The following is a 10,000-nucleotide window of genomic DNA, read 5'->3' as shown; positions in this document are numbered from 1 at the left end:
ATTATGTATATATAAATACACACATGTGCATGCATATATATATATATATATATATATATATATATATATATATATATATATATATATATATATATATATTTAGAATATATTTACATATGTTTATATTCATAGTTTACATTATATATAAATATATTTAATATATAAGGCATACATAGCATTTATTTGTGTATTTAAAAATACATAATATACACATATTCATTTATTTTGGATGCAGTTGCCCGTTTGACAGCACTAGTATGTCTGTGTGTATATATATATATATATATATATATATATATATATATATATATATATATATATATATATATATATATCCTTTCTATTTATAAATAGACTTTTGCCAAAAAACTGCATGTCAGTGGTATATTATTCACATCCTGTTATAGTATGTTTTGAGGTTTTATAATGTTTGTAATATCATTAATATATTATAATTAAAATACAATTATAGTATATTATAATTTAAGTACTTTAGCTTCAAGTTTTCGGTTAGTTGGCTAAAATAAAATATATTATTTTTTATATTTTATACAATTTTTCTGATATTTGTATATGATGTTATTTCTCTCTTTGTATTCTCTGTGTATATAAGAGATTGTCATAGCATGTGCACACACACACACACACACACACACACATATAATGTATAATGTTTTAAAATGTTTTTTTTTCCTCTAGAAATACATTTTGTATTTGAGCCAAAACCTAAAATGCGTTTTTGCATGAAATGCTCTTCCTCCGTCGTAGCTGAAGGCACAGTGGAGTTCTCTCGCTGTAATGAATGAAATCATCTCTCACACTGAACTCGTGGAGAGACTGACGGCTGTTTAACATTTCGGCACGCCGGCCTTTATTTATTGATTGGGTGTGACTCTTCCAGGAGGACGTGCTCCAGGAGCAGGAGAAGCTGAAAGAAGAGCAGTGCAATATCCAAAAACGCAGTGAGCAGCTCCTGTCCATTATGCAGCAGTTCAAAGGCATGTGAAGACACTGTCTCCATGGCAACCGCAGAGAGAGACGGCCCGAGTTTTGTTTAGGAAACAGCGAGATTATTGATGCCACTCCCTTACAGAGAGAGACTTGTGTGTGTGTGTGTGTGTGTGTGTGTGTGTGTGTGTGACAGCCTCATTACCAGAGACACCTGTAGAGCACAGGATGATCTGTGACGCGTGTGAAAACATAAAGATGATCATGATGAAGTAAAGTGCCCCGTGTCTTTATTTTCAAGTTGCTCCACAAACTTGTGTTTTATATCACGGATCAAACTGAATCTTGACAACCGTCAGTTATGAAAAAATGCTAGTCCATTTATTATGCAATAACATTAGACTTGTTTTTTATAAGATGCTGTTAGTTAAACAAATCATTTTAAGTACAGAAAAAAAGTGTACATTTAAATGAAAGTAATTAAAATTAATTTTAATTACAGAAAAAGTATATTATGAAAATGTATTACATAAATATATAATATGCTAAAATTATATAATCAGTACCATATATATATATATATATATATATATATATATATATATATATATATATATATATATATATAAAATCTTGTATATTTTTAATAATTCTAGAAATAAACTTTTTATCTGACCCTACAGTGTGAAACATCTACAAATATAAAATAAAATAAATATACAATATGACTTTGTGTGTGTGTGTGTATATATATATATATATATATATATATATATATATATATATATATATATATATATGACAAAACAATTTTACGATGAGGTATTACATAATGAATGTATAATATGCAAACCTAATAAAGTCATACAAAAATAGAAATAATTGATATAATAATTTTATATAATTATTTAGATTACTAATATAATTATATATAATTAATAACTATGTTTTTATATAAGTGCATTTTTTTATCTGATGTTGTCATCTTAATATTCTTATTTCATGCTTTTTAAGATCTCTTACGAAAGCCGAAAATAAAAAAAGAGCAGATATCCTGCTGTATTAAACTTACCAGATTTTTTGAAAATCTTAAATTTCATAAAGTCAACCAAAGACAATTTTAATAGACACATTGACACGTCATATTTCATAATACCTATTTTGAGCGAATATTTCATCATGTTTATGAAGTTTAAAAATGATGCTGTGTAAAACACTTGCGTGGGATTTTGTTTCTTTCATAAACCGCTTGTCGTGTAAATTATAGCACCGTCCAATCCGTCAAATTACAGACTTTATTGTCTATTGTCGGTGGGTTTTTGAGGGGGACGGTCATGTCTCCCAACTCCTGTCGCAGTGCTTGCGCATGCGCACACACCCTCGCCCAGCCGAGCCGAACGCGGCCGAAGAAAGCCGATGAGAAACGGTCGGCGGCGCACTATTTGGCAGGAAGACTTCGCGCGCAGCGCCAGCGGCTTCTGGCTACGGAGCACTATATGGCAACGGAGGAGGGGAGGGCAAGAGCTCGGCCGCATTCGGGGCCGCCTGCGCTCATCAAACGCTGCTCATTGAACACACAGTGAGGCAGAGCTGGAGTGGAAATATTTTTTATGCCGCAATATGCGTGAATTTCTAAAATAAACCCGGGGTAAGCGAGCATCCACGCCACAAACGCCACATTTATGCATTGCACTTGAATAAAAAGGCGAAATGCGACAAGATTGAGCACAGAGCTGCAGTGGAGGAAGTGAAGGGGGTTTCGGGGCGACGCTTGATCCAGACGTTTCTGCTGAAAATGTGTTTCTTGTGCTTCCTTTGTTTCTGCTGCGGGATTGTAAATAAGAGCTTGAGCCAAAATGGCGGCTGGAGCCGTTGAGCTGCGTCGAGCTACGAGCTATTGCACTGCGTTTAGTCACACACTTTTATCATTTAACGCTCTTTTACGGCTTTCTTTCCCTCTTGGGTGATGCGTGTGCAGTCGTAGCAGTTGGGATAAGATACCTGCTTGCGTTGGCGGTGAATATGTAGCGTTTAATGAAGGGAGTTAGCGAGATGGAGTCAGTTAGCCAGACAGATTTGAACGCTTCTAATGGCAAATTGCGATTATTGTGTTTACAAGACGCGCACTTCTCGCTCTTTTCTGCCTCGTTTTGTTCGTTGAATGGCTGGATACGGCGTGTGTGCAATGCAATGCTTGCTTTAGTCCTCCATGTTTGCTGGCGTCTCTCTGTAATGCCCTTTTTCTTCAAAAAAGGATGCTTTTGTACACATGCAAGCTCTCTTTCAAGTCTGCAAGCTCTCTCGTTTTTTACCCAAACCAGACAACTGGCCGTGCCGTGCTCGTCAGCTCGCCTGGTAAAAGCAGCACCGAAACCCAATCTGGCCAACTGATCTCACTGCATTGTTGAAGGCTCTGGCCAATCTGAAATGTAAGGTCTTGAATTCATTAGTCTCATCTGATGCTCAGCGATCAGGTTGCATTGAGAAAAGTCTGCTGGATTTCCATGAGGAACAATGACATGAATCATTCTGGGGGTTTGTTTGGAAGGGGGGCGGCGGTTCGTTTGTATTTCGTGACAGTCTGCTGAAGAGTTTTGTAGGGCACCTCTGGAGGATTAATTGATCAATTAGGCTTGTGAAGGAGAGATTACAGCAGAGGAACAGCCACTGCGGTGGGCTCGATTCAAGCCTTTATTTAGCATCTGAATTGCACTGTTTTTGTGGACCAACCGCTCCAAATAAAGCCAAACGTAAGCATGCGTATGTAAACGTGTAATGCATGTGTCATTGTATGTATGTGTGTGTGTGTTTCGTCCTCCTGTGCTCTTTGCATATCCTCGTGTCGTTTTCCCTTTTGTACCCTTTCCTTGGTTTAAATCGCTCAGTCCCACGTTACGAATACTGTTCAATAACACCATTTTTCTGCATCACTGAGCTGTAAATTCCCAGGCTTTAATTGCGTTCAGCATTGTCAGACGCTGTCATTATAGCAGCCACTGGCCAGCGTTTGATACAGCTCGGCACTTTTGCCTCTACGGCCGTAATATATATTCGATTCTCATACCCTAGAAAGTGCATTTATTAAATGCACAGATTTGCTCCATCGTCCACGCGCTGGTCTTTAACCCAGCACCGTTGAGTTCACTTACGGAAACGGTTTCGACAGCGTCGGAGATCCATTATCGTGAGTGTAGGTTTGTTTCACCTCAGAAAAGTAGACGCGTTTTGCTCAAAGAAAGTCCGTGCGGTTGTATCCCAGGTTGCAAAGTGCGTGTTTGTGCATGCTGATGATATTTGAGTTCGTTTCAATCGAAGTCGCATCGAGAAGTCAATGCAGTTTTGCCAAAATACTATAATTTAGTGTAAGAAGCACCACAGAAATATACTACATTTGGAAGCGGAACCCAATTGTCCATTGGGCTGAAATGTATTTTTATTTTAGTTTTTGTCGATTTCGACCAAATTTAGCCGCATAAACTAAAACAAGAGTTGGTTTTAAAATTGCATGAGGGATTTTTTTTATTGAGGACGAAACATTGCAAATACTTTGGCGTCATCTCAACAGCTTTATCTAAAAATACAATAAAAAAAAAAAGAAGACTGACCTTGAGTTAATGTTCCTGTCTAGCTCGTTATTTTCGTGCCAGTTGCTGACTGTAAAAATTGAAAATGGAAGCGCTGTTATTTGAGTCCGGCTGTGTTGGAAAATAGCAATAAATGCATGTTCTCGTGTGTTTTTTGTTATTATTTTGTTCCTGCGTGTTGCCGTTGGATTGCGCTAGCTAGCTCGCGTGCGACCGTCCGTTTCATAAAACATGTTACGGAGTGGGTTCAGTGGAATAAATGAGTTTGCTGTCGTCTGGCCGGCTGCTGTGTGAGGAAGCCCCGAGCTCCCTGCGCTGGTAGCACGCTCCCGTTGTGTTGTGTAACGGCGTCTGCTTGGCTTCCTGAATAATGCAAGTCTCGTGTCGCGGCTCATCTGCTCGGCTTTCTTCGGTATTTCGAGTGTTGGGACATCGGATGGGTGCAGTTTTTAATGAATGCCGATTTGCAAAGCGCGAAACTTACATGCGCACGTGACCCTGAAGCACAAAAGCAGTCACAAGTAACACCGTTATATTAGTGATGGCCAACGCTGCGTTGTATGGGACAAAATTATGCAGTTTTATTTTGCTAAATATCTTAATATATGAATTATTATAGTGTATTAAAGGAACGCTCCGCTTGTTTTTTTTGGAAATAGACTCACTGTCCAACTCCCCCAGATTTAATAAGTTGAGTTTTACTGTTTTTGAATCCATGCAGCTTATAACACTTAGCATAGCTTAGCATACATCATTGAATCCTATGAGACCGGTAGCATCCCGTTCAAAAGCGACTAAAGGGTTTAGGTAAGTTTTAAATGGGAAAAACGACTATTCTGTAGTTATATCGTGTACTAAGACAGAGAGAAAAAAATATGTTGTGATTAATTGGATTCAGTGATGTATGCTAAGCTAAAAGTGCTATCGCCAGACCCAGGCTGTATAGAAAAAAAAACGGTAAAACTCAACTTAACTCTGTTGGGGTTTGAGAATGAGCCTATCCTACTGTAAAAATATAGTACTGTAAATTTAACTTAATTTTTATTAGTCATATGCATTGCTAGGAACTTTTGTTAAGGGTGATTTTCTCAAGATTTTGATTTTTTTTTTGCACCTTTTTTGCAGATTCCTGTTGCATCTCGGACAAAAATAGCCGTATCCTAAACCCATACATGAATGGAAAGCTTATTTCTTCAGGTGATGTATAAGTTTCTGCATGTCTTTGCGCTCCAGGGTCACACGCCAGCTTGTTTACCTTGTGCTTTATGCTTCAGGCTTCACGTATAAAGTTATTGACCGAAATATTTCACAGGAATGGTTCGTCCAAAAATGAGCATTCTGCCGTTGTTTGTTCATCTTCATCCCGAATGACTCGATTTGTTCTGTTTAACTTAAAAAAAAGGTGTTTTGAAAAATGCTGACAAGCAAACAAAGGGTTTCCATTGACGTGAAAAAAAATAGTCTTGATCATTTTTAACCAGCATTCTTTATGAAATTGAACTACAAAGCATTTAGCATTTATATAGACGATAGAGATGTATATATGTATGTGTGTATATATGTATGTGTATATATGTATGTGTATATATGTGTGTGTATATATGTGTGTGTGTGTGTATATATAGATGATATATATAGATATATAGATAGATGATGGAGATATAAATAAATAAATATATATATGAGAGAGAGAGAGAGAGAATTTTTTTGTGTATATGTATATATATATATATATATATATATATATATATATATATATATATATATATATATATATATATATATATATATATATATATATATATATATATATATATAATTACACACACACACACAAACAAAAAATTGCAAACATTTTATAACTTTTTTTGAAATATTGCATTTAATTATGCAAGGTTTTCAAAGAAGGCATTTTGAATTTCTATTTTTGTCAGATTTATTCCATCAACGTCCATTTACAATGATTTACAATGTTTTTAGGAATAAAATGAGTTATATTAATCATGACATCCGAACAAAGCCCTCTGTAAAGACCTTCAGAATGGAGATTTGAATATAACTCTACTTTTTAGTGATGAGGAAAAACGACCGTGTTCAGCTCGTCTGTGTCCTTGTAGTTAAAATGTACAGATGTGAGCAAATAGATGAAGCCAAATAATAAAATCAGGGGAATGAAGTGAACAGACCTTCGGTAAAATCCTTAGAAACATCCTTTAAAAATATCCTTTGTAATGGAAATCTGAAAAGAGCTAATTTGATAAAGTGCAATTAATATAGTTATGTAGTCTGTTATAAACGTTATAAACATCCAGATAGACCGATGTCCAGGTAATTTCATTTAGTTTTTTCTTTCACATAAAATACATTTGGAAGAACATTGGCAACCAAACAGCTGATGGTCCCCCTGTTTATGTAAATAGACTACAGTTTTAGTCAAAGGTGTGTTTTGCTGATTTATTTAAAAATGTATCACCCAAAAATATTTTCTACTGTACATCTAATCATTTTTATAACCTAAATATCCCAGGAAAATGGAGTTGATGCTGGCATGGAGTTAAAAAGTGGTCCCCCGTTGACTTCTATAGTGTGGAAAGTTAAAGGCTAGTGTTCGGTTATCAACTCTCTTCAAAATATATATTTTTGTGTCGACATAAGAAGTTCAACGCAATTGAAAGGTCTATTCAGTGTCGACATAATCACGTTCGACCAGTTTCCACGCGGCTTTTTCCTACGTCTTTTCCATTTTAGGACCCGACTTCAGTAGCCCGTTTATTAATATTTCCCGTAAGCTTCGAGAAGTTGTCTTCCCGAGCTATAAATCACACGCGATTTGGCTCCGCTCTCAGGCTTCTTCGCTCTCGGCCGATCGAAACATGACCGCGAACGTTCCCAGAGCGTTTCCCGAACGTTCCCAGAGCGTTTCCCGCTTCCCAGAGCGTTTCCCGAGCGCCCCCGAACGCCCCAGAGCGCTTCCCGAACGTCCCAGAGCGCTTTCCCAGAGCGTTTCGAACGCGTCCCAGAGCGCTTTCCCAGAGCGCTTCCCCGAGCGCTCCCAGAGCGCTCGCAGAGCGTTTCCCGAACGCTCCCAGAGCGTTTCCCGAACGTTCCCAGAGCGTTTCCCGAACGTTCCCAGAGCGTTTCCCGAACGTTCCCAGAGCGTTTCCCGAACGTTCCCAAGCGCTTTCCCAGCGCTCCTCGAACGTCCAGGCGTTTCGAGCGTCCAGAGCAGAGCGCCCGCGTTTCGAACGCCCCAGAGCGCTTCCCAGAGCGTTTTCCCAGAGCGTTTTCGAACGTCCCAGAGGCGTTTCCCGAACGTTCCCAGAGCGTTTCCCGAACGTTCCCAGAGCGTTTCCCGAACGTTCCCAGAGCGTTTCGAACGTCCCAGGCGTTTCGAACGCCCCAGAGCGAACGTTCCCAGAGCGCGTTTTCCCAGAGCGTTTCGAGCGTCCGCAGAGCGTTTCCCGAGCGTCCCCCAGAGCGCTTCGAGCGTCCAGGCCGAGCGTCCGCAGGCCCAGAGCGCTTCCGCTCCCAGGCGTTTCCCAGAGCGCGCGCTTCCCGAGCGTTCCGAAGCGCTTCCCGAGCGTCCCCAGAGCGTTCCCACGAGCGTTTCCCGAACGTCCCAGAGCGCTTTCGAACGCTCCCAGAGCGCTTTTTCCCAGAGCGCGTTCCGAGGCGCTTCCCGAGCGTTTCCCGAACGTTCCCAGAGCGTTTAAGCTGAGGCTCCTGTGTTTTTCAGGTTGCTGGAGCCCTTGTGAAGGAGGCGTGGGTCAGCACTCGTCAGCGCGGGCCCTGAGAGGGCGACCCGTCCGGCGGGCATCGGGGCCAGCGCTTTTTCTTTTCTTTTGAGCGCTTTAGGTTAAACCCGTCTCCCCTGACTCTGACATCCTGACCCTAGTGCTGCAGCCGGGCTGCTCCTCCACACACAGATGAATGAAGACCCCATTCGGGAAGAACGCGGCCCAGAGACCCAGAGCTGATGCAGGTTCGAGTGGCCCTTTGCTTTCTGAAGGCCGTCCCCCGAAATCTCTCTTTAATATTAACCGTGTTTGCCGTGTCTGTGATTTGAAGGGCATGCTGGTGTCTCTGCAAATATGATGAAGAAGAAGAATTCTCATAAGTAAGTTTTCTTTTGATTGTGTTTATGGGCTGGATTTAAAATCTTAATTATTATTTTACATTGCTATATAAAATGTTATGCTCCTGTCGATCACAATATAGCAGTGAGTACCGAACGTGTGAATTATACTATTTTAGCAATATTTTTTTAAATTAGAATTATTTGAAAAAATAAAAATATATATATTGTAATAATGTATTAATATTATAAAATAAAATGTTTTGCACATATTGATCATAATAAATATAACGCTTTTATAACAATTAATATTATTTAAAAAATTGTATTTATTTGATTGTGTACCAAACACACAATTAATTAATTTGTTTAAATATTAGGTAAAGCACTTTTTTGTTGTTGCTTTTGTTTTATGCCTGAATAATGTGAATTATATTACATTTTATATGACCTTTAAAAAAAAAAAAAAAAAAAAAAAAAAAAAGTTTAGTAAAGTAAAGTTAGTAAGTTTAGTAAAGTTTTTTATTTTTGATCATCATCATCATCATTGGTTGAATTTTAGGTCAAATATTTTTCTGTATTTCATTTGTGTAAATAAATGCGATATTTAATTAGTACAATATATTCAGATTTATAAGGTTCAATGAGTGGCGATTGTAATATATATTTAATAAGAATTATTCTTATTAAATAGAGAATTCAGTTCTGTAGGGGCTTGTTTAGCTGAATGTATAAATATTAAATATTAATATTTTGTGATCAGTTCCATTTCTGAATGTATAAATGTTTCTCATCAGAATTATATATCGAAGTATGATAGTATATTGGATTAAGCACTTAAAAACTATAATATTTATAATATATTTATTTCATATTTATACATTTTGTTGTAATTTGAATTGCTAAATACTTTAATATTTTAACATATTAAAAATAATTATTATTCATAATAATTTTATTCATAATTTAAAATAATAATTCTATAATAATTTTATTCATAATTTTATAATAATAATTTAAAATAATAATTTATTCATAATAATTTAAAATAATAATTTTATTCATAGTAATTTAAAATAATAATTTTATTCATAATAATTGTATTCATAATAATTTAAAATAATAATTTTATTTATAATAATTTAAAATGATAATTTTATTCATAATAATTAAAAATAAAAATGTTATTCATAATTAAAAATAATAATTTTATTCATAAATGTATTTATTAAAATTAATACATTTATGAATTTAATAGTCATTCTAAATATGAATTTAGAATGAAGTTGAAGCATAAAATTGATCGAAGCTGAAGTGTGTGATTATTTGCTAGAGCTGTTTATAATGAGACGCCGTAGGGAAGTGTAGTGTTTTTGTTGTTGGGGTTCTGGGG

At 36.9% G+C, this 10,000-nt stretch overlaps 2 protein-coding genes across 7 annotated transcripts in view; both read left to right on the top strand.

Annotated features, from left to right (window-relative positions):
• zmp:0000001301 (tip elongation aberrant protein 1) overlaps positions 1 to 1,182 on the top strand; it is a 12,502-nt gene extending 11,320 nt beyond the window's left edge. For all 3 annotated transcript variants that reach the window (XM_043231672.1, XM_043231671.1, XM_043231670.1), the window contains one exon: positions 902 to 1,182. In XM_043231672.1, coding sequence (XP_043087607.1) covers positions 902 to 1,006 — 105 coding nt within the window. In that variant the 3' untranslated portion in view covers positions 1,007 to 1,182. The remainder of the gene's footprint in view (positions 1 to 901) is intronic.
• Positions 1,183 to 2,459: 1,277 nt separating this feature from the next.
• LOC122333859 (spindlin-Z) overlaps positions 2,460 to 10,000 on the top strand; it is a 12,673-nt gene continuing 5,132 nt past the window's right edge. The window contains exons 1-4 of one of the 4 annotated variants that reach the window (XM_043231691.1): positions 2,460 to 2,596; positions 5,658 to 5,729; positions 8,269 to 8,514; positions 8,601 to 8,649. In XM_043231691.1, coding sequence (XP_043087626.1) covers positions 8,463 to 8,514; positions 8,601 to 8,649 — 101 coding nt within the window. In that variant the 5' untranslated portion in view covers positions 2,460 to 2,596; positions 5,658 to 5,729; positions 8,269 to 8,462. Of the gene's footprint in view, positions 2,597 to 2,617; positions 3,699 to 5,657; positions 5,730 to 8,268; positions 8,515 to 8,600; positions 8,650 to 10,000 lie in introns of those variants that run through there. The other 3 variants (XM_043231692.1, XM_043231693.1, XM_043231694.1) reach the window with 3 other exon arrangements.

This window comes from Puntigrus tetrazona, unplaced genomic scaffold (genome assembly GCF_018831695.1).
Source record: "Puntigrus tetrazona isolate hp1 unplaced genomic scaffold, ASM1883169v1 S000000397, whole genome shotgun sequence".
In the NCBI taxonomy this organism is placed as follows: Eukaryota; Metazoa; Chordata; class Actinopteri; order Cypriniformes; family Cyprinidae; genus Puntigrus; species Puntigrus tetrazona.
The sequence above is the reverse complement of the archived record's forward strand: the minus strand, read 5'-3'. Positions and strand labels throughout refer to the sequence as shown.